General features: G+C 34.9%; 2 protein-coding genes across 2 annotated transcripts; one reads left to right on the top strand and one right to left on the bottom strand.

Annotated features, from left to right (window-relative positions):
- Positions 1-1905: 1905 nt before the first annotated feature.
- LOC125075339 lies at positions 1906-11123 on the bottom strand. Its single transcript, XM_047687066.1, has 5 exons — positions 10500-11123; positions 8332-8523; positions 6817-6989; positions 5761-5986; positions 1906-4726 (listed from the first exon to the last, which is right to left on the bottom strand). Exons 1-5 carry the CDS (start codon positions 10664-10666, stop codon positions 4657-4659), a joined length of 828 nt encoding a protein of 275 aa, XP_047543022.1. The 5' UTR covers positions 10667-11123; the 3' UTR covers positions 1906-4656.
- Positions 11124-11662: 539 nt separating this feature from the next.
- LOC125075333 lies at positions 11663-25202 on the top strand. Its single transcript, XM_047687056.1, has 13 exons — positions 11663-11964; positions 13253-13354; positions 14184-14308; positions 14866-15014; positions 18197-18324; positions 18841-18947; positions 19428-19544; positions 20206-20339; positions 20657-20762; positions 21571-21605; positions 21948-22191; positions 22592-22706; positions 23213-25202. The coding sequence occupies exons 1-13, from the start codon at positions 11809-11811 to the stop codon at positions 24137-24139; spliced, it is 2445 nt and encodes an 814-aa protein (XP_047543012.1). The 5' UTR covers positions 11663-11808; the 3' UTR covers positions 24140-25202.
- Positions 25203-26074: the final 872 nt, after the last annotated feature.

The raw sequence follows: 26074 nt of genomic DNA, 5'->3' as shown, positions 1-26074 counted from the left end.
TATCAAACGAGACTTTTCAATACAGGTCTAGTTATCATGAACATGACACCATAAACACCCCCTCCCCCCACTGAAGTTATCATAATTGTATAGGGGATGGGACGGCTGACCGTATCGTAAAAGAGCGGAGATGGCCGAGTGTTTAGAACGCGTGCATCTTAACCGATGATTTCGAGTTCAAAGTTTAGTTCAAAGTCCCAGGCAAGCACCGCTGAATTTTCACGTGCTTAATTTGTATTTATAATTCATCTCGTGCTCGGCGGTGAAGGAAAACATCGTAAGGAAGGTATGTGTCTAATTTCAACGAAATTCTGCCACATGTGTATTCCACTAATACCTTCTCCTCAAAGGGAGAGGAGGCTGTAGCCCAGCAGTGGGAAATTTACAGACTGTTAATGTGCAATGTAATCGTAAAATTATTGGGAAACGGAACGCAAGTAATTATGACGCGTTCACACTTGTGATCACAATAAACAAACATATTTAACGAGTCAGCGTGTACTACGATCGAATTACGACATTCCAAATTCAAATAATCAATGCATTTTAATCACAATGAAACATATTGGCCTTGCCAGCGCAAAAAAATAAATGACTTCAACATTTATCCTAACATTTTCTTATATAAGTAGACTAAGAGATACGGAGAGTCGAACGTGCATTTTGATTAGACGTCAGAATCATTGCCAGAACCAAAAAAACTACATTTTACTTGTCAATGAAACAAAAATTGACTAATTTACTGAAGTACATAGGTATATATATTAGTTGTACATATGTTTTAATGTAATCTTTTTTTATACGTATAAAATATACAGGCGGACGTTCAAATGGGCCAACTGATACACGTGATCAGCACCGCCCATAAAGATTAGAGATAGACACAATAATCATCCATATCGGAAAATTAATACGTAAATACTGACTCTCTTGCCGGTAGAGTCTACACTTCGAACCGGCGGTACCTTCACCTAATATAGTTTATAAAATAATAATAAATATTGGATAACATCACATAAGTAGCTAAAGCACTTGTGTTATGGAAAATCAGAAGTAACGACGGCACCACAAACACCTAGACCCGAGACAGCATAGAAAACTAAACTTTTTCTACATCGGAGTGGCGTACCCGTGTAAACCGGTGTACACACTACTCGACCACGGAGGTTGTCAAAACGTGCTTGTAAAAGACTATTTCAAAAAAGAATATTTTGAAAACGACTACAACGCCAATGCTGCACCAACCTTGGTTATCAAGGTGCTAAGTACCTTAACTTTGAAACCGGAACACAGTAAAATTAAGTATTGCTGTTTTGCGGTAGAATCCGTTATGAGAAGGTGGTATTGCCATAATAAAATATACTTTAACATCGATCATGCTTATAGCCAATGTTCAAGGTCAGAAGACTAAACTCATCTGCTCTTTGTGTCTAATAAAAAAAAAAAACAAAGATTTTATGTCTTTGCACTCTCACGCATCCCTTAATAAACATTTTAAGACTTACAGAATAACATTAAAATACAGACGTTATTTTAAAACGAAAAAATTCTTCGTATTTAAAAAAAAAAAAACTAATTTTAGAGCAAACTTATTTTTTTTTTCTTGGCTGTATAACGTTATTCCATAGCCTAAATTACTTACCATAAACTATTTTTGATTTACCTAACACTTAAAGATCTTCAGAAAACTTGAATTTTATCTAAGTAGATGTTTTAAAGAGACATTAATCCTATTAATATATAATATTACCGACGACTACCTTAAAATTTTGTACTGAAATACGATCTTCATACCTTATTTTATGCTCTGTGCCACATATTTACTTCAAACGTCGACTAGCAAATGGTATCGCCATAAAAAAAAAAACTATATTTTCAAACTTACGACACGTTTTTATTTCGATATGAAACGATTCTCGAATATAGTAACTGGACGTTAGAGGTTAATCCAAGAATGGTCCTCTGCGTGCCGGATATTCGTTTCCCCAACCCCATCTCGCTCTAACATCCTTGATTTGACATCGGAACGAAGAAGACGCAACGACTTTAAATAATCACGCCTGACATATCTTAACTCAGATTTTGAATTAACTTAGCTCGTATCAACGTAACAAGTCTTCTCCGGTGACAATACAAGGATAAATCCTTTAGAATTTATTTACTTAGATAAACAGTTAGCGGTATTTTTTGTGCCTCATTGATTTTCCAACGGGGAATACTTGACCTTTATTTTGATTACGTTCACTCTTGAGTTTATAGCTTTAGGAACGACCCCATAAGTATATATATATATATATGTCACAGAGCATAAATTCTCATAACCCTACGATCACATACTAAACCGATCACAGATTTTGACCCTGCCACATATATATTGTTGTCATTATGGTGTTTTCCGAGAATATAACGCCGGTACTCATATCGGTAATTCTTTCCGGACCGGTGGTAGATTCTTTACAATCCATAAGCAAGTGGATATAAGTATAATCTATGTTGAATAAACATCACTTAAGCCCTATAATATAATTATTGAATTTGTAAAATTTTCCATGGGCGTGTAAATGGCCCACTGGGCTATGAGCTCATGCCTTTAAGGGGGTAACCGACTGAGGTACGATTTAATCGTACAGTGGATGACGAATAATCGATAAATTCTTTCAGTCGGTTATTTTGGCAAGAAATTTTGTAAACAATTCCGATATCTTGATAATATCAATATTAAGCTCTAAGTTTAGAACCTAAGCTTAACCCCATAAAGAAACCCATACAACATTGACATATTCATAACGCCGAATGCATAAATACCTTGTAGTGTAATACATTAAAAAAAAAAACACCATCCACTGTCAGATGGCTTGAGTTTACTTTTTGGCGCGAAATTTAGGACATACTATATCCGAGTCGTAGAAAATTTATCGTTTTAATTGGTTTTTGTTATTAATTTAAAGCAATTATTGTATAAATAATTATTTTAAAAATTTCCGACCAGTACAAAGTTAACACCATAATGACACACAATAGTCACACACCCCTTTCCCCTCCAAATAATTCCAAAACCCCGAATTATGCTATCTACTATCTAACTATACTTACTAGATGGAAAAATGACACGATTCACAACGGAATAGAGTTGAAAATCTTATGTAATAAGACGAGAAAAAAAAAATAATACATTTCAATGGAATAAGTACATATACGAACCGATTTAAATATATCGGATTAATTTGGACTTCAGTCCGTTTATCGATTAAAGAACAACAGACAGACAGAGTATAAATGATAATATATCAAGACGAAAAAGAGTAAAAAAACACGACTCTTGTCTCTCCTTCTTTCACAAATAAGTTGACATCGGAGAGAAGAAGACGGAACATTGTTCAACTAACCTACAAACCTGCACCTTACTTGTTATATGTACCAAAAATAATATTGAAAAAAAAAAAAAAAAATTTTTTTGTCATCGGTACTCAGTACAAGAGAGTTAAAAGCAACATAAACGCAATGATTTTTATGATATACATATATAAACAGTATTTCAGAATATAACATCGTATTTACGAACATTACCGACGGCATATAACAAAGCGATCAAAATAATAATTATTTAAATGTATAATTATACATATGTATGCCCCTACTCTTATATATTTCCCGAATCATAAATGTATAAATAAATCCATGTACCAATTCCATTGAAACGAAACATTAAAGTTTTGGTAACACTACCAAATTAAACGTAGAACATTACGGAAGAAATATCAAACGAATCGATTTACATCCAATTCAGTTGGATGATAAAATTTAAAATATTCTTTAATACTGCTAATTTCGATTGATTCGACAAGTCACACTCAACATGACTGTACTTTTATTTTAAACTAGCAACACTGAATCGAATTCGAATAGCAACTATAGAGTTTAGGAGGTCAGGAAAAGTATCTCGTACGGCTGTACCTCATAAAGTATGAAATCAAGATTAATTACCAGAATATACTGTAACTTAACATACATTAACATTTAGGGATCGTCCATTAATCATGTAACTAATAGGGGGGGGGGCATGTCGTAAAGGAGTACGTACTCCTTTCGTTATCACGTGCATTTTCTCTTTTAAAACTGATTTGCCATTAAAAATGCAACCTTAACGTCTGTCTGGTTGGGATCATTTTAAATCACCTTTTTTTCTACTGAAATGGCTTCTCCAGTGAGAAAATTACAAAACTGTACAGGACACAAACCGTCGCCCCGTCAAAGGGTGAATTATAAATGTCCGACAGGGGACTCAAACTGAAGCATGTAAAGATAACAGACTTACTTTCGTGTCTATAATATTTAGAATAGATTTACAGATAAAATTCTGAACAATATAAACATGATTAATGAAAGAACGATCCAATTAAAAAGAACATGTAACATGTAGAAGACATCTCTCATCTCTCATAATTCCTATCGACTCATGAATTTTCAATTAGAACGCGTTCATGCAAAAGTCTAGCTCCATCATAATCTCGATTTCATACAATTCGAGGACCACTTTTTTTACACGAAGATACTTCTCCCGACAACATGAAATGTCATATTCGACTAAAAAGTTTCAAACAAACAAGGCTTTACTTTCTCGAGGGGGTTTTCTTTTTTCAATTCACCTATACGCGTTCATTCCTCTTTCTTGTTGGACTTCTTTGCTTCGTGCGGGTTTATAATGTGCGACATCGTCATGTGACGTCTGTAAAAAGAAAATTTACAATAATATATCTCAATTGCATACATTTTAACATTAGCAGCCTGTAAATTTCCCACTGCTGGGCTAAGGCCTCCCCTCCCTTTCAGGAAAAGGTTTGGAGCATATTCAAACACGCTGCTCCAATGCGTGGCAGAATTTCTTTTAAATTAGACACACGCAGGTTTCGTCACGACGTTTTCCTTCACCGCCGAGCACGAGATGAATTATAAACACAAATTAAGCTCATGAAAATTCAGTGGTGTATGCCTGGGTTTGAACCCGAAATCATCGGTTAAGATGTACAAAGTTGCTTCCCATCTGTAAGCTTGGATCTTTTAAATTAGTTTCTATCAATACACAGAGCGATTCAAGAGGAAGGTTTGTATGTATAACGTGCATATTATTTTAGAGAAAAGCCGAGAAATTCAACTTTATCACCCATCTAAAGACAAGTATTTTAATTTTTCTGTTTGTCCTTCAATCTAGAAGTTATATAGAGACCGTTATTGTACATATGTGAAGCCGGGGCAGTATATATATTTTTATAATAAATATTTACAATTCCTTGCACTGTGAATGCGTCATCAACCTTAGGAACTAATATGTTACGTCCCTTGTGCCTGTTGTCACTCGCTCAACCTTCAAACCGAACACAATAATACTATTGCTGTTTTCCGGTAGAACATCTGATGAGTGGGTGGTATCTACCCAGACGACCATGCAAAAAGCAGTACCTAGTGAAATATAATTTAGTTCAGTAAAGTGGCTAGGCGTTTAATAGGATGGATGTTTAAACCATTATTAGCGACTAATGCCTACACCTGTTTTCATGGGTACACCACTCCGAGGTCCCGGGTTCGATTCCCTGGTGTAGAAAAAGTTCATTAGTTTTCTATGTTGTCTCGGGTCTGGGTGTTTGTGGAGCCGTCGTTACTTCTGATTTTCCATAACACAAGTGCTTCAGCTACTTACATTGGGATCGGAGTAATGTATGTGATGTTGTCCAATATTTATTTATTTATAGTTATTATTATTACCTCAGCCCTCTCTCGCCACGAAAAGACAAGCTGCATATTGAGCAATTCCATTCCGTTGACTTCCCCTTCTCAATAACCGTCTTCTCGACGATATCTTTCGTATCATCCATCGGCTTGTCTATGGCGGACGGTGTAGTTTTGTCTTTGGATTCTTTTGTAGGGCATTTCGGTTCATTTCTCTTCGTCGACTTCTTCTCCGGTAATGGCAGCTTGAATTTCTTTAAATCTGAAACATACAACTTAACTAATCAAAATCAAAAATCAAAATATTCTTTAGTCAAGTACATCGTTCTGGTACGTCAAAGTACGACAACATTGAACCCATGAAATATCCTATCTCTCTTTATCTTTACTGTAACCCGTCTGTGAGAAAGAGATGGGGCGAATGTCAAACCGATTTCGATATAAAATTCGTTTCGTCTCTTTCTAACATATCGTACAATGTTAAGTTAAACGAAGACAGGGCGACATCTGTATGTCAAAAACGATAATGACAGACGGTTTATGATTGATGGCACACCTTGGGAATGAAACGATCGCCTCCTGGCTATTTTTATACATATTCAATATATAATCAAATTGACAAAAAAAAACCGCTGAGTTTCTTTCGCCGGTTCTTCTCGGGTCAGGGTGTTTCCTTTACCGGACCGGTTGCAGTGTTTGATTTGACTATCAATAAGTAGGTGTTATGCTTCTATATTGAATAAAGGAATTTGAGTTTGATATTTAATCCAAATATATAAATAGATATCGCCCATACCCAGAACCTGTGTTTGCGGACACTTATGCACATGTCCTGTATCTTTGGGTAGTCTTTTTTTTTATACTTGTCATGGAATAGGCGTTTGTCTTCCATCTCACCTGATGGAAATTGGAGATGAAGAGGAAGGTGGTACACGCCCATTCGAAAGAAACCTGTTCACTCTACTCTTACTTACCCTCTTAGTCTTGTGTAGGAATGGGTATCATGACTGAAATCAGGAGGACGTCATGATCATCTATTACTGGTGACAAGGTATCCTACCTGTGGTTTAATAGAAAGTTATATCAATTTACCAATCGGTGTGATGACCACATTCGGCACGCCCATCACGGCGTGTGACGGCGACGGCGTCACGCGGCTCTCGCGGCTGAAGTCCAAGTCGACCACCCGGCTCAGCGGCGCCTCGTCACTCGACCCGTCCGAGTCGCGCTTCGAACGTTGCTGCTTCTTGACACGCTTGCGAAACCTTCAAAATTATATAGTATATCTTATACATATATTAATAGCGTAAGCCGATTCTTGTCCCAGTGATTATGGGACGATAGCTGCACGTAAACAGGGGCGGACGGCAAGTTTAGGGAGCCCTGGGCTAACACTACTTAGGGCCCCATCTAAGACATATCTGAACGTAGACTTGAATGAAATTAATTGAATGGGTTTGATTAATTGCAGGACTCGCAGGGCTGCAAACCATACGATCTGTTTAATTTAATAAATTTATGGATTCTTTCGCAACTATCGTCTATTTTTGACTTTGACTTGACTTAGCTGGGCCCCGTGAATCCACGGGGCCCTGGGCTGAAGCCAAAAAAGCCATATGGTAGATCAGGCCCTGCACGTAAAAGATCGGTTATGGTCTCATTTTGAAGAGCTCCAGTCGCAGATGTACAGATAATTAAAGACGATTCTTGATGGCATTTTACTAAATTGTTACGAACGAAAAAAGTCACTGAGATCGGCGCTGTGGATGTTTAAGAATAAAATAAAAAACGTAAACATAATTAAAGTAAATTGTTTTCAACAAAACTCCAATTCTAACTGAACTATTTGATATTAAAAATTTAATTCAAAAGAGGTTTCATCATTTTGGCGCCAAATGTAGACGAATGTCTTGCAGTTTACAATGAAATGAAATCAAACCAACCTGTCATAGATTCCGAAATTCCTAAAAAATCTTTTGTATAGACGCAAAGTTTTGCGGGAGACCCGCTATTGATGGTTTAATTTTCTTATTTGAAATATTACTTTTGGCTTGAACATGACTACCTAAAAACAGCGGCGGACTAAGCTCGTCAGAGGCCCGGGGAGCACAGTTTTAAAAAAAGATAATTATACAAGCTTTTTATTCAGTTTAAAATTGTGTGTATATATAAATTTATGTTAATTTGAAAAAATTCTTATACGTTCGCGAAATTAGAACACACTAATAAACTATTAAATATCAAAGTACTCCGAGGGGAAGTACCCGTTGCAAAGACGGGGATTCCCCCAGCGTATTGGACGCGTTCAGCGAAGTTAGAAGAATATTAGTACCGCGTAAAGTCTGGATGTCTGCAGAGTGTAGTGTTTTGATCTTGATAAAGTTATGTAGGTATTAGGCACATTTTAAAGTCTTTTTTAGGATTTAATCAGGGGAATGCGGATGCATTTATGGGCCCCCCAAGACTGGAGGCCCGGGACCAGCCGCACCTTCCCCCCTATTAGTCCACCAATGCCTAAAAGTGTTATCTAAGAGACATCATTAATTAATTTCATTTGTACAAAGTACTATTTTTTTTTAGTTTGTGTAGTTGTATTGTTTATCTTACCTCTTCCGAGGCCTCTTATACACTGTGGTCGGTTTCTTCTTCGTTTCTTCGTTGTTATTGTTGTTGATGAACTTCTCGCACATCGCACTGCCACGCTCCAGGGCTTCTAGCTCCGTACTGCTCGATATTGAACTTTTGTCGCAAGCGAACAGGTCCGTTTCGTTGCTGAGTTCATTACTATCTATTTGATCACTGGAATAACATACAAATAATTTATTTATTATTAAATATTTTATGGAATTTTTAATGCCTATTCCAATGGAAGTAGGAAAAAAGATAAACAAACCTTAGATTCATATACGATCAAGCGATTCGCTAATAACTCGGCTATATTGTGCACTACAGAGAGTTTATGATTAACATATCTTTACTTATGATACAACACTATTGAACTTAACTACTTGTTTCCACTTAAATTTTACATCCAAAATACGGATAAGTTACGTAGACGTTCAAAACGCCATTTTTTTCGCAAATCCATAGCGAATATCATAGATTAATCTAGCTCTCGACCAATGATATCGCGTCAATTTGCTGTATAATCTTGTTATTATGTATATGCTGTATAATTGGATTATAGTATATACAAAACTTCGCTTCATGTTAGTTATCACAACTTAAAAAGCTGAGATGGCCTAGTGCCAGATGTCCAGTTAGAATGTGTGTGTGCATCTTAACCGATGATTGTGATCAAACCTAGGCATCATCGCCAAAAATCCATGTGTTTAATTTGTCTCTATTCGTTATCATGCTCGGTGGTGAAAGAAGACATTGTGAGGAAACCTGTATGAACCTAATTTCAATGTAATTCTGCCACATGTGTATCCACCAAGCAACAACGGAGCAGCACGGTCAAAGCTTCAAAACTTCTCAGAAGGGAGGGGGGGAATCTTTACTTTAAATAACCTCGGCTCAATAAACATGTATTGTGATTTTAATCAATCTTTACACTGTATAACTAGCATATCGAAATCTATATACTATGTTTTGTCCCCTGTGTCTGTACACTGACTCACTCAGACTTAGAACCGAAAGTACAAAAGTTTGCTGGGCCACTGAAGCCAATGACATTAAAAGGATATCTTACTATACAATCTTGAGTGGATTATCAAAACTATCCAGGATTCATAAACTGAGCGGAAAAACAATTGCCCCTCTTACATACCGATGAAGCATGAAAATGAGCAACTATGTGAGATTCTTACCAATATTCTTGCTTTTCAAAATGGTGGTAGAGTCGAAAATGTTACAAAAATGCTGCATTGTATGTATTAACTTTAATAAAATACATTTAATTCGATTTGATGAATGAAAAGAGTTCAGAAACATGACCATGTGTCAGTTTTATTGACCCGAGCTGTGGTGAGCCTTGGATCCTGGTAAACATAGACACTAATGCAGCTTCTAGATCAATGAGGCAAATTGAACTGGTTACTTAGTCCAATCATCTCAAAATATTTGACGTAATTTTCCTTTTATTTTAACTGTTACCATTTTACTCTTGAACAGGAAGGCAGACTTGTAAATTAGTCAGCTTTATATGACAACCACATACATAACTCTTGGGAAAAGGAAAAAATGTTAAGCCCTTAATTGTATTTAGTATCGACAATCTGACGGTAGAGTGACAATGTTGTCCACTGATTTCAAACGCAGCCAATCTCAAGGGAGACAAGCCAACTATCTTACATATAGTACACGACTGTGTGTAAACGAAGGGACACTCTCATAATTTGATAGTAGGGAAATCTGACATACATAGAAAGGGTTCTGGAGCCCTATGGCTTTACATGCTTTCTAATGCATGGGAACGTACACACTTTCAGACTCCGACCTGTTACTAAAGATCTTTATCGATAATGTTTTTTTTGACCCAATCTGGGGTTTGAACACAGGAACTTGAGATCTGCTTTATCTCTAGCCACTAGCCCAACGAGGCAATGATATAAATAATAAAATGTCTATTAAATCATTCAAATTCCTATTTAACACAATATGAATTTTGATTAAAAGAAACCTATTTTTATGAACCTAGTTCTGTCCTTTGTTCAGAATTTATATTGAATAAAATAATTAAAAAAAAAAAAAAGTTTGTTCTATTTTCGAATTTCTGTTAATTTATAGGTTCTATATTAGATTATAATTATATTAGAATGAGTTTTTATTACCTGTAGTCAGATTCACTTTGTGTTCCTGTCTCCAATTTCTTTATTTTAAATGTTATGTCGATCCTCTTATATATTTCCTCGGTTATATTACGACATTTTTCATATTTTAAATTTGTATTATCACTAGAAATATTCCAGAAGGACTGACTGTCTTGCAAGGTTGACATATTTTCTTCTTATTGGAATCTTTTTAGACTCTACGGATGGCGTATTACATCAGCGCTGGTATTTTTCCCGCTTAAGTTGAGCAATTGTTCCATTTTTAAAAACGTTATAGCTTAAATTATGTTACGAAACAATCAAAAAATCACTTGCAGTATTATGGCGGGATTTCTTAAAAGAAAATAAATTTCGATATATATCACATTCGAGACGTGTAATGATTATAACGCGAATGTTTTTCAAACGATTTCGCTGAACAACTCTTATTTAAAGCACCAAAAATCACTATTTCCACAACAAAGAGTCATCCATCAAGATTTTTATGGCACATTAGCGAACGTCATGGACTCAGTTTGCCCGCAAACTAAAATAGGTATGTTTAAGACTAGATAAAATAATAGTTGGTACACTTTTAAAGATACTATCAACAATAATAAAACACAAATAAGTTTATAAACTAAATTAAAAACTACAACAGTTGCCTTTCGGCTTTTTTTTTTTTGGATTTTTTTGACGTTTATTTAAGTGTTGCTTGACACTAATTGCTCATAATTTTTAATGAAAAATCATTTTTACCATAGACAACGCACCTTTTACTTCCTTGTTCGAAACAATAACCTTGAATGTGTTTTCGAATACAACACAAGATTACTAAGAACGTCTGCTCTTTAGATCTTTTAGGATACAGTTAGATACTGAAAAAATGATCTGACGCTCAAGTTTAGTTAAAAGCTATGTCAAAACCATTTTCTTCATTTCATAGACAAAGTATGGCACGTTCTTAAAGTCATATAAAATAATTATCGTAATTCACTATCAGTGAATTAAGTTATCAAAATTATTTTACATATGTTGCTTTTTTATTATTTTCGCAAACTACGATAACACATATAACAATATTTAAAAAAAATTCAAATAATTTTGTTTCCGAACGAAAACGAAAAATTGCCGCCAAACGGCGATCTTTTGCTGTTCTATTAATTTGTTTTGACATTAATAAAAGTAATACTTTTGGCTTGAACATGATTACTTAGAAGTGTAATGTAAAAGATATAATTATTTAATTTCAGTTGTAATTCTCTGATTATTTTAATGTAGTCAAAGTGCTATTTTTTAGTTTGTGTACTTGTAGTGTTTTATTTTAATCATGGCTTCTACGAAAATTATAAAAGCAAGTAGATTTCTCGCTTCCTTAGCTGATAAACAAGCACCCTGTGCATTTTGCCGACGAATGGTGGACGAAGAGACAACCTATGGTAAATTGTACAGAATAGGTGATATTCATTGTCATTACTTTTGCGTGGTAAGTTTACTATAAATATATTTTCCATGTTATTAATATATTAATTGTGAGTGCTGCCAATATTATTAAATACCTTGATCTACCATCAAAATGTTATCGGGAAAATCATAGTATTGTGTTTGATATACTTACAGTAGAATCGGCAACATTCGACAAATGTTAGAATCTCTTGTTGTATATTGAGGTATTTTCCTGTAGTCACATTTTCATGAGATCTAAACTGCAATGATTACTCGACTCCTATCAAATAATAATAATGAACAAAATAACATCAAATAACAATACATACATAAATTTAGTTAACAAACGAAGATTAATTTGAAGTACTTGCAGTATTTCTGTCATAACTATGACATAATTAATTTATTTGCATCTGAGCTATTGTACTGAATAAATTTACAAGATATTTAATTACGTTAACAAAATAATGACTGTATCATTTGTTAAAACCATATTACATAAAAAAAACTAGTTTACTGAAAGTAAACTAGTTATTGACCCACAAATTCACTCATGTTTTAGTCGGTTGTCAGGTGTTGGGCTTAAAAAAGTAGCCTGTGTCCTTTCTTGGAGTTCAAGCTTGCTTCGTTCCAAATTTCATAAAATCAGAAAAGAAACTCGTTGAAATCTGTTCTGGTTTCTTGATGGACTGACTGCCCTGCAATAAATTTTTAATCTTATATTGAGATTAATGTTCTTAAAAAAGAAATTGCATAAATATTAATAAAAAACAAATCAAAGTACCAATACGAGCCTACAACATGACATTGAACATACATTGAATACAGGGATGTTATGGAGTTCCGTAATTTAACCAAAACCAATAAATATAATGTTTATCATAATTTTGGTCTTCCATAGTGTTATACTTAAAGAGATTAGCTAATGGTATTTTAAAGCTATTTTCTTTCCTGTGATACTAAATAGTAGCTTACAAATAAAGAAATATCATATCCTGGTAATTGTTTTAAAATTTCGAAATAATCTAATATCCAAAACCGGTAAAATGATATTTATATACCCATATCCAAATCCAAAATTACACATTCATAACAATCCCTCATTCAAAGTACTCAGATGATCCTTGTATGAGGAATATCTAATTTTTTTTTTAAATGCTATCAATGCCCCAAATTCATGAAGGTATTACTAATAATATTCCTATTTACCCCTTCTTTTAAGCTCATCACCGGTATCTCGAGTGGGGACGACAATAGCCAAGGGGTCAGGAATAATCCTGCATCTTGATTGAATACACTAATTAATGACATTTATTACTTTGTTACAGCTGCTATCTTGCTGTCTAATACAGAGGGGTAAAGACGAAGACGGTCTCTTCGGATTCCTGTATCCAGATATACTGGCTGAAATTGAAAGAAGTAAAAAACATGTAAGTTCACATTTATTATTGTTGAAATGTACATTTATCTTAAATAGAAACTTGAATTTCGCACTTGTAATATAGTTCTATTTAAATTATTCAGCTAATTTGATGTAATCTTCAGTTTAACGGCTTTTAGTTATGTAAACCAGGCACATTATTTCGACAATGCTACGTAGGATGGGAGAAGACAATCATGAGGTTCAATTTCAAAATATACTTTATTCAAGTAGGCCTTTACAAGCAATTTTGAATTGTCATTTAACTATATCAAGTGAAGCTATCACCGGTTCAGTATGCAGATTCTACCGAGAAGAACCGGCAAGAAAGTCAGCAGTTACTCTTTTTCAACGTTTAAAAATAAAAAGCCATGTTAGTTAAAGTGGAAGTCAAGTGTTCTTTCCTACGACGAGCTCCGTGGTTGAATAGTGTGTACATCGGTTTTCATGGGTACGCCACTCCGAGGTCCCGGTTTCGATTCCTGGCCGAGTCGATGTCGAAAAACTTCATTAGTTTTCTTTGTTGTCTTGGGTTTGGGTGCTTGTGGTACGTCGTTACTTCTGATTTTCCATAACACAAGTGCTTCAGCTACTTACATTGGGATCAGAGTAATGATTGTGATGTTGCCCAATATTTATTTATTTATCTATATTATTGTAAATGTAATCAAATTAAACTATGAACAGTATTTTGAGGGTCATATACTCACCAATATTTATAATATTTTTGTTTGTGTTGCTTAAGGATTAACAGAGAAAATACTACCAAGCTTGTCTTCAAAATTTTTATAAATTTTTTTCTTTCGTCTAAACTAATATTTGTATAATAATTATTCCAGAAATGTTCGTACTGTAGTCGTGAGGGTGCCACATTGGGCTGCAGCGTGTCTCAGTGTAGAAAACAGTTTCATTTGCCATGTGGGAGGGAAAAGCAGGCAGTTTCATTGTTTTATGGGAATTATAAGTGAGTATATTTATGTATATTGACATTACAAAATACTTTACTAAAGAAATATTTATATGTTTATCATGGATCTCCTCCTAAACATCCGATTGTGATGAAACTTTGGACAGCTGTTCTGTGTTCACTTGCGAAGTATTCTTTCCAAATAATCTTTCTTCGTATGTGTTTCCTTCATTATAAATGGTTTATGTAGACCTTTATTCTATATCCAGATAGTACTGGTGAAGTTATGCTTAAGATCAGAGATTTACCGTTAATAACCTATTTGATTGTAAGCTTACTTAAGTAAGTAACCCAATGTATCCCAAAGCTGGGCTTGGGTCTTGTCTATCTTTGAGCAGATTTGGAGTGTATTCTATCACATTACCCCAATGAATTTTAGTGAAATTACATACAAGCAAGTTTTCTCACAATGCTTTCCTTCACCAAGCATGTGATGAATTATGAACACTAATGAAGCAAAAGAATGTTCTAACCACAGGGCCATCTGGGCACAAAACTAGGAATTGCAATTAAATAAAAAAGGTACTATATAATTGCATTAATGATATTTCCAGATCATTCTGCAAGGATCACGCTCCGAAGCAGAAAATAGCAGATACAGTCATGGCCAAGGCGAGAGTCCGTATGTCAATTCATAACAAATTGAAGCGAGAGAAACGACAAAATTCAAAGAAAATTAATAAGAAAATCAAATGCGAGACAGGTATGGTTTATTTAATAAATATAATCCCATCAAAAACATAAATGTAAAAATGAGAGCCAAGTTTAATATTATGATATATACCTTGGTTGTTGTCTTCAACGTCAAAAGAAGTGAGATCTAAATTTGTGCCAAGTTAAATAGTCCTTTCTGAAATTTATTTATAACTACATAAAATAACATTTCTTCTTATAACTTGGGATAATATATTGTTGCCTAAGGTCTGACTTGGCTAGTTCTCATATACGAATTATATTATAGCCTTCGTAAGTTCTAAGCCTTTACAAATGAATTATAAACACAAATTAAGCACGCAAATATTCAATGGTACTTGTCTAGATATGAACTCGCAATATCTGGTTAAGATGTTTTCATGTTTTCTAGTGACTGGACCATCGCAGCTCTTAATGTACGTTAATCCTAACTAAGCAATACTGAGCGGTCCTCCATTCTTCTTAGATGTTCTGAGTTATAATTTGTTATTCTAAACACAAACTACAATTTGTGTTTATAAACATATAAGAACTAGCCAAGTCAGACCTTAGGCAACAATATATTACCCCAAGATATAAGAAGAAATGATATTTTATGTAGTTATAAATAAATTTCAGAAAGGACTATTTAACTTGGCACAAATTTAGATCTCACTTCTTTTGACGTTGAAGACAACAACCAAGGTATATATCATAATATTAAACTTGGCTCTCATTTTTACATTTATGTTTTTGATGGGATATCACTACTTTTTGTATACAAATTATTAGTAGGTACTTATTAATAACAAAATTAATACCATATGGTTTTTGTTAAACTATTCTATTTTCTTATGTTTACGGTGTTTAAATGTCTTTTTTTGATACGTTCTTATTTTTTTTGTAGGTATCTCTGAAATGTTCCAGTGAATTGCCCATTCAGTGTTCGGATTTTTTTTACGCGTTTTCTGTTTAGACTTAATTTGCCCAAGTAGGGGTGGTATAACGTGCGCAGACGGTTGTACTCTATAATAGGGCTCTCTTGTGTCTTGATTTGACTTGGACCTAAATTGATAAGATATACTACATCTAAGCGTTTAACTCTAGAGAGGCCATCGTAAGCCTGCTCTTTACTTAATATAGAGTAGCCTATGTCGAAAAGAATACCGTCAAGCCGAAGACCTTGTGATTTGTGTATAGTAGTAGAATATGCTAAGCAAATAGAGAATGGTTTCCTTCGAACATATATGTACATTACTTAATATCTGTAACTTGGTTTTGGCTTCTAGTTCGCAAATAAAATTATGTTTAAATTGAATTGTTATTTTACGTGCGCTATTGCTGTTGTCGACGTCCCTAATGTACTTTCTCTATTTTTCCATTAAACCCATTCACCAGTACTTTGCTGACATCAGCATGCTTGCTCGTTACTGTTCTTCCAAACAATAAGGATCAACGTTTGTAGCGCTAGAGTACAAACTTAAATCATTCCAGTTACGCTATACATACTCTACTACAGTCTCACGAAACCTATTTTATTGTTGTATACTAGTATACTCAAACAAAAAATATGCAGTCGAATAGACTAGGCAGCTTCCATCGGAAGGCATTGAAAAAATTCTTATGAGCGCGGTTGCCACTCGCTCAGACACGTCCGCGTTAAGGTTTAATCGCAACGCTCCTATCCCGCTGCTCCGGCGTCGCGTCGCGCGCCGTGTACCGAAATGCCTATTATTATTATTTTTTTAAGTATAATGATTTTACACCATTGATGTGCGCTAAATGCTAGTTAATAACGTAATAAATACGAAAGTCGGCTATATTCATTAAAATATTTGGATTTAAAAAACTTAAGGGTGGCATTCAACTTGTTATATATTCTGTCATAAGTTTTGATTGCTGGTTCTTACATCATTTTTTTATTACAGTTATTACAGGAACTAAGTATATAAGTGTTCCTATAGACCCAATAAAATGAAAAATTATAATAAAATGATAAAAAATTACCAGTTTCAGATTTTTTCCTTTATATTGGCCTAATTATCTACCTGCATGCCAAATTTCAACTTTCTAGGTCACCTGGAAGTAGGTTATAGTTTTGATCTATAGGTCAGTCAGTGATAAAAATGTCGATTTTTAGACGTTAATATCTAAATAACCATTTGAGATGCGTTTATGAAATTTGGAACACATATGTATCTCGCGAGTCTCAATATATGAGCCAAATTTGACACATTTATGTCAAATAGTTTTTGAGTTATGAGGAGGTCAAAAGTGGCTCCAAATGGTTCGTGTAATATTACACACGGTGCTGCACGCCAGTTCTGTTACTAGAACTTGGCTGACACGCTACCGCGTGTCTAGATCTATGAACTTATATCCAGCACCAAGTATAAATCAAAATATACTACTATGCTTGTCATCTGCGACTTTGCTCGCATATTATGGGTTGATCGTCAGGTGTGAGGCATAAAAAAGTAGCTTATGTTCCTTATAGGTCAAGCTTGTTTCATATAAAATTTCATCAAATTTGGTTCAGTAGTTTAGTTACTTTCGCATTTATAATATAAGTACAAATTAATGTGGACCTTTGCAAGCACAGTAGAATGGTCACAAGAAATAATATGAAATGGTGATTCTGTCTAAAAACTAAGCATATTTTTTCTGTGTATAAAAAATTAATATAAAGTCAATTTCAATGGCAGGAGGAGTTTAGGTAAATAATTAACTCTGACCTTGAATTAACGCGACGTCATTGGTCGAGATCTTAATAATCTGTGGTGTTCTTTGTGGATTTGAGAATGGTATTTCTTTGGAAACAAATTAAAGTGTATATTTGGAAACAAATTTAAGTGTAATAGTGTTGTATTAAAAATGTTTGTAGTGCATATAACAAAGCTATTAGCAAATTACTTGGTATATTTAAATCTATGATTTGTTTATCTTTTATCATGTTTTCATATGATGGTTTTGTGCAAGTCCACCTGAGTATTCGCCACCCGTTTAACACATATACCACAAAGCAGCTATGTTTAGTAATGTTCTGTTCTGGTTTGAAGGGTGAGTGACCCAGTGAAACTAACAAGGGACATAGCATCTTAAGTCCCAAGGTTGATAATGTATTGTTTATGTAAGGATTAGTTATTATCAACATGCAGTATATTTGCCGATCTAAATTATAATTGTAATATATTCTTGTTGTTTCAATTTCAGAATGTCAAGAGACCGTGGAATCGGTCTGTGTGATATGCTATGAGTCGGTGGACGGGTTTCCAACTAATCAGACGTTCTGGCCTCCGTGCTGTGGGAGGGATGCGTGGTTTCATAGAAGTTGTTTGGAGGTAAAGTTATTATCTTAACTTTATTAACTACAAGGGGCAGCTTACATATTCAATTGATTGGTGGAATTTCATTGAAATTTCCTCAAGATGCTTTCCTTACACATTAACAACCTGTAAATTTCCCACTGCTAGGCTAAGGCCTCCCCTCCCTCTGAGGAGAAGGTTTGGAGCATATTCCACCATTTGCTTCAATGTTGTATTGCTAATGTTGGGTTGCTGGATTAAAATGTGATGGAATTTGAATGGGGTTTCCCACGATGTTTTCCTTCACCGAGCACGAGATGAATTATAAACATAAATTAAGTACATGAAAATTCAGTGGTGCTTGCCTGGGTTTCAACCCGAAATCATCGGTTTAGACGCGTTCTAACCACTCGGCTCTGGTTTCCTTAACCGAGTACAAACTATAAACACTAATTAAGTATACAAACATTCAGTTCTTGAATTTGCAATCTTTGGTAAAGCACTAAGTCATTTTGACGACTCTGTAATCACATATAAATATTTAATTTCCAGCGTATGGCTCTGAGTGCTGGTGTCCATTACTTGAAGTGTCCGCTGTGTAACGATAAAGATCACTTCTACAAAGCAGTGCTGGACCAAGGATACTACATACCGGATAGGTTAGTTTATAGAAAGAAATCTATATACTAAACTTTGCTTCTAAATATATATATATATATATATCTGTAAAGTTATTGTTATGTTATACTATGTTAATACTTGTTGACTTACAGGCAGGATATAAAATCAAAATATTCTTCATTCGAGTAGGCTCATAAAACCACTTTTGAATCGTCATGTTACATGAAATGTTGGATAAATGTAAAGCTACCACCTAGATCCTAACCAAAGCAATATCTGTGCTATACTAGCGACCCGCCCCGGCTTCACCAAATAATATAACCATTTTTAAACTCATAATATATACTGATTACAATAATTGACACTTTATTTTTCGCATTGTCAAATAGCCTAATACTACATAGAGTCAGTAACTCTTTTGTAGAGCCATGTATACGGTTTAACAAAAGGATTTCAGAATGAAGATAAACTTACAAAGATTGTTATTAATATTAAATTCAATTATTTTTTAATTACAGGGACGCGGCCTGGGAGTTGGAACAGAATGCTTTCTCGGATATATATGAACGTGCCGTTGTGTGTTCAGTTGAAGACTGCAAGTGTCCGATGGGGAGAGAATACGACGCTGACTCTGGGTACATATAATACATATTAAGGAATAAGCATGTATTTGTGTTCCTTGAAAATACCTTCAAAATGTACTAAACTTTTACATATAAATGATACCAGAAGATACAGAAAATTTCTGAGACGATTTTAACGCAAATACTTGATAGACAATGTCTTGGGTTGTGTTTTTAATAAATAAATATTGGACAACATCACATACATGATCCCAATGTAAGTAGCTAAAGCACTTGGGTTATGGAAAATTATAAGTAACGACGGTACCACAAACACCCAGAACCGAGACAACGTATTGCCCTGTCTAAATGTCTTCGTTGGACGACTATATGGTTTTTTAGACTGTGCTAATGTGCTACCTGACGTTAAGTAGTCACCACTGCCCATAATCAACCTTGGGATCTAAGATGTTACGTCCCTTGTGCCTGGAGTTACTCACTCATCCTTCAAACTGGCCCTGGGTGGGTATCTACTCAGCGGGCTTGCAAAAAGCATACAACGGACAGACTGACGTGCGGACTTCGTTTTGCAATACATAGTGATGTCTATGGTATATAATTAACTGGAGAGAAACATCAGTTATGACTTAAAATAACTAGGAGGAATCTATTAAGCAATAGTGACGCTAATAACCGGAAACGAGCAGTAATACAGTGCCGCCTGGCGTTCCAGGGCGTGGGACATCTCGCTGTGCTTGCTGTGCGGCGGCGCGGGTGCGCACGCGCACTGCGGCCGCACGCCGCGCGTGTGCGCCGCCTGCGCGCCCGCGATGCCCTCCCCGCAGGCGCTGCACGCCCTCGCGCGAGGTACGCGCCGCGCTCTGTGATTTGCTAATAGTGCTGTATTGCTTACTATCGACTATTTAAGCTGTTAATGTTGAATAGGTACCGGTCGTAAATGCTACACACACAACTGTTGTTTTTAACAACGTGACGTCATCAAAGTGACTGACACCGTTATATAAAAAAAAGGTTTAAAATTTAATATAATTTTATGTCAAGAAAACATGTTTATTTTGCCGTAATATATTTTTTGTGATTTTTTATTAGGAACATCAACATTTTGAAGTACTTTTTCAAACATAGTAGAAATCCATATCGATGATATTTAATATATTTTCCAGTGCCCCTTCCATCTCAGAGTGGTAACACGCAGAGACGTCGGGTCGGTCCAGTGATGCCGAGTCGGATGTCATTGAGACGGACCAAAGCAAGATCTACGCTATATAAGTATGTAATCCAATACAGTTAATACTATACGAATGCTACAGTATTTAAACTTGAGTATGATGTTTAAAATCAAATCAAATTCCGTTATTCAATATAGAAGTATGATACTTATTGATTGTCAAATTAAACAATACCACGGATTCAGAATAGAATGAGAACCGGTGAAAGAAACTCAGTGAAGTTAATTTTGTAAATGTATGATTATTTTACATATACTTGATAGTACACAGTCAAATAGTCAGGAGGCGATCATTTCATTCCCAAGGTGTACTATCAACCACACCAGCATTTTTTGACATTTTTTTAAAATTTGAACGCTTTCTGGGATCCTGTTGTTGAGTCTTGTAGTCCATAAAATTGTTGATATAAGGAAACTATGAAGTTTCCTTCAACCCGACATGTCATCATCATCGTCATCCTCTTACCCTTATCCCAATTTCATTTGGGGTCGGCGCAGCATGTCTTCTTCCATACTTCTCTATCTGGCATCATCTCATAAGTAACATTCTTTCTAGCCATATTGTCTTTCACACAATCCATCCATCGTTTCTAGTGTCGTCTCCTACCTCTATATCCATCCACATCCATGCTTAAGACTTTCCTTACAACACTGTCCATTCCTCAACATAACATGCATGTTTCATGCTCATTCATTACCGACTCTATGATGTCTATGACTCTATGATGGTATGGAAAATGATATTCGTTTTCCACACAGCTTCTCGGTTACCCTTCATACATGTATATTAATTTTTTTTTAATCAGATATTTTTGTGTGAGTTTCTTTATGTGATTTAATTCATTTCAGTTCGTCAACATCGAATTCTACGAGGAGCGATGGAGGTGAGTACAAGTATTCTATGGTCTATTCCAATTGAAGTAGGAAAAAAGATAAACAATCCTTAGATTTACGTATTTCGTGCGAATCTCTAATAACTCAGCTATATCGTGCACTACTAAGAGTTTATGATTAATATATCTTTATTTATAATACAACACTATTGTATTTAGCTACTTATATCTATTTTAATTTTACTTCTAATATTTTGATAAGTTTCGCCGACGTTTAAAACGCAATTTTTTCGCAAATCCAAGTGGCAGCAGATGTCAAAATTTATGTCGGACTAACGCGGGTCTATCGCCTACATAACATTATTAATTGTTTCCTTAAATAATTATTTTCAGATAAATCAGTTACTGAAATCAGCCGTCAAGAACTCAACTTAAAAGCTCCAAGAGGAAGAATTTCAGAACACTCACCGCTAAAGAGTGTTGAGAACAAACTATTGTCACCGTTGAAGTTGTTGAATAGAGATTTGTATGATAAGTTGAACGAGAAGAGCCTTGTCCTCGATCAGAATGTTCTAGAAGAAGTGCGGCACAAGTTCAAACGTCCCAAGCCTTTGGTTGTTAAGAAGAAAATTATCAAGTGGGTATAGTAATTGTTTCCTCACAATATTTTCCTTCGTTGAGCACTAGATGAATTATAAACATAAATAAAGCAAGTGAAAATTCAGTGGTGCTTGATTGGATTTGAACCCTCTTGAATCACAAATGTGCCAACAATTTTAGGAACCAAGGTGTTATGTCTCTCGTTTCTGTCACACGAGTGGATTGTACCGAAATAGACTTACACAAAGCTCTACCAGGGGGACTCCTTAGTTTGGTGATATTAGGCTACAGATCCCGAGGTTTTTTGTTGAATCCAAGTCCTGCCGATAAAGTTTTTGGGTATGGAAATTGGAAATGTGTATGTTGAGAGTGATCATCAGGGGGACAGGTTTTAAGTTAATTTTATAACTCTATTGATATTATTTTATGTTTTACAGCGAGATTCTGGAACGCTTCATTAATAACATATCAAAAGAAAGTACTAAAACTAAAGAATCAATACGGGAGTGGAACTCTCCGAAGAAATTACACGATGAAGGACATACTTTAGAGGTGAGATACTTTAAATAAGTACTAGTTTCCGTCTATTTGTTTGGGGCAGACATTAGGTACCCTCAATTTCTGTATCTATAAATGCAAAATATTATGATAATTGGGTGTGTATAATAAGGGCCATTCATTATTTAGTTTAGTCAAAATAATCTTATGTAATATTTTGTAAGTGTTTTTTTTTTTATGGTTTAACTGGATGTACTTATGAGCCACCAAACAGTAAGTGGTCACTAACCCTCATAGACATTGGTGCCCTATAAATTAATAATTCCTATATCTGTGGCATACATAAATCTAAGGTTTGTTTATCTTTGTTCCTTTGATTGGAGTAGACTGCAGGATCGCATTCATCGGACGTCTTGTATCTAGCATACTCTCAAATCTGTGGGTAGTACAATGTCTATCACCTATATCGCCTATTATGCGTGTCTATTTTGTCTGATAACCTTGACCATGTAAGTTAGTTCTAAAACAATAGCAGTCTCCAAATTAATTTCTGTTTACAGGAGAATATGCCAGATATATCAAAGACTGAAGCGACAGAACCGGATATAACCGGTGCGGAAACAAAAGATGAATTAACTATAGAAGTAGAGGTCAACGAGAATTCGCTGGCCGAAGACGATGACTCCAACAGCACATTTCAACTGCCATCGGAATTCATAGCGGACTACAACAGCGATCAAAGCTTGCCAATATTCGATACACCGAAGAAATTGAAGAAAATCAACATCGAAAACGATTTGATTGAAATATCAGAGAATGACCAAATTATCAACATTGATCTGATCAAAACTGAAAATGATGGCTGTCTGAAAAATGTCTCGATGCCGGAGAAAACTGAAAAGTATGCATTTAAGTTCAGCACGTTCGATAAGGAAGTTTTAGAGAAAAATAATTTGGATATTGACATTGAAACGTTCAAAAATCAGTATTTAAGTGAAGTCGATAGACAGTTTAAGGATTCCAAACAGAAACACAAGTTAAATGATTTCAAGAAAGAACTGTGTGAAAATGATGAATCGAATTCGAAAAAGCCGCCAAAACGCAAACGTTCAACGAACAGTGTTGCCAGTAAACGACGTAAAACTACCAAAATGGTAGAAAATAGTAAATCCGACAAGGAAGTCGAAAAGAAAAGGCGTAAATCAAAAACGCATCTCTCAATCCGTAATAAGAATATAAATTTGAAAATCAGGTTCAAGGATGAAAAATTGAAATTGAAGATATCGAAACGCAAGAAGAAAAATAAGAAATTGAACAAGGATTCTCCGAAAGTGTTGAGACAGTATGTCTTGAATTGCTTGGACAATGTGATAAGCCGGCCCGATATTGATGTGGTCCCCTTGAAAAAGCATCAAATCAAAACCGAAAAGGTATCGGATAATTTGAAACAGACGTCATTAGATAGTTTCTTTAAAATAAAACTATAAATTTGATATTGTTGTATAAACAATCAAATCTCAACAAGAAGAAGAAGTTGCTTGGTGGTAGAGCTTAGTGCGTCTGGGTAGGTGAGCCAGTGTTACTACAGGCACTACGTCCCTTAATGTTTTAGTTCCTTAGGTTGGTAGTACATCGACGGTGTAAGGATTGGTTAATATTTCTTACAGCGCCAATGTTTGAACAGTTGTGATCGCTGACCATCAAGTGGTTCATTGTCAATGCTGCTCACATTTTTTGGATTCACTTTCTTTGGTCGCATTGCTCATGAAATCCTTAATATTTTATTAATGTTTCATAGGTTAACAAAATAACTCAGGATAAAACTTTATCTTACCTGTATGAATTTCAAGACCGGCTGCTAGTAATGTACTTAACTTTACTAATGATAATGTTTAGTATATTGAATATTATGGTACACTTTGTACGTAATAATAAAAAATGGCAGATCCAGATTTGTCGTTGGGCCCACGTGAAGTGTGGGGGTATGTATGGTATGTGGTAAAGTAGATGTGACTAAGTACACCGGAATACCTACTAAAAAACCAGCGGTACTCACTCCCTATCTTAAGAGGGTGGCATCGATTCGCTTTCGCAAGTCCATGACGCCCTGCCGAAAATCCGCTCCCAAACCAAGCTTGACCCCAATAATGGTAGATTTAAGTAACATTTGCCTCACTTCACTAAGATTTGTCACAGAAGAACATCAATGCTTTTTTGGGCCTGAGTCCCTTTCTGTATTGTTGTTTCATTAAATGTATCTCTTGTTGAATGTCGATCAAAAATTAATATCTTTGATAAAGTTCGGTTATTTAAAATTTTGCATGTGTAGAGCTTTGAGTATAGAATTATTGGTCCAGCGGACAACCTTTTATTTCTGAAAATCTGTTTGTTTCATTGTTTAATCCTAATTCGTTATATGTTAATAAGAGCAATACCATATGTTTATCACAATAATTATACTTAAATATATATATATATATATATATGTAAGTATGTTCGCTTTAAATTTTGTATTAAGTTTTAATACTGTAACTATTTTTTATTACATAACATACTTATGTTAAGAAATATATTTAAATGAATATGACAGTGTTAATACAGTTTTAATTTTAATGTTTTTATTCAAATAATCGTGGTTAAGTAATAAAGAAGTTAACTATAAATTACTCGTTTATTTATTTATTTTCCACAGAATTTCTTTATATACAACATTCACAGTCTTTTAAGTCAGTTCAGGGCTATATTGATCTATATTAAATGTACGATGTATTTAAGGTACTTAATTGGATAAGGATTAATGCTGTACTGCTTAAAATCTCTTCGTAAATAAGATATTATTTGTCGTTATCCCTAAGAGACTTCAGACGTCACGGACTTTGTAGAACTTTTTAACGTGTAAAATACTGTTGTACATTAATTTACAGCCAGCGTTTGCAATGTGAGCGCAAAAAAATGTGTTTATATACTTAGGAGTTTCTCTTGAGACTAAATAATGCAAGTATTATAAATATAAACCTTTTTATTGAATCATTCTATATATTAAAAAAACGCTTTAAAATTCGTTGCATAATTTTTTCCTAAGCATACATACGAACAGACAGACACCGAGAAGCGTCTTTGTTTTATACTATGTAATGATAACTGATACATATAACAAATATACCTAAATACACGAAAGTGTTCCTCACGCAGTTATGGCAATCATTAGACACACCTGTGTCTATTACAAGAACGATAGTAGCGACGTTATCGGCAGATTCAGATTCATCGGCCGAGCGGCGGATGTTTCAGAAAAGACCATCCTAGAGCACAGCCTTGAGACATCTATACATAAACGCGACATCAGAGTCGCCAAGGCTGTGCTCTCTCTGATCGAGCACGGAGCAGGGCGATCCAGCGGGGATTACAGTAATTAGGATAAA

This window comes from Vanessa atalanta, chromosome 30 (genome assembly GCF_905147765.1).
Source record: "Vanessa atalanta chromosome 30, ilVanAtal1.2, whole genome shotgun sequence".
NCBI lineage: Eukaryota > Metazoa > Arthropoda > Insecta > Lepidoptera > Nymphalidae > Vanessa > Vanessa atalanta.
This window is presented reverse-complemented; position numbering and strand designations above follow the sequence as displayed.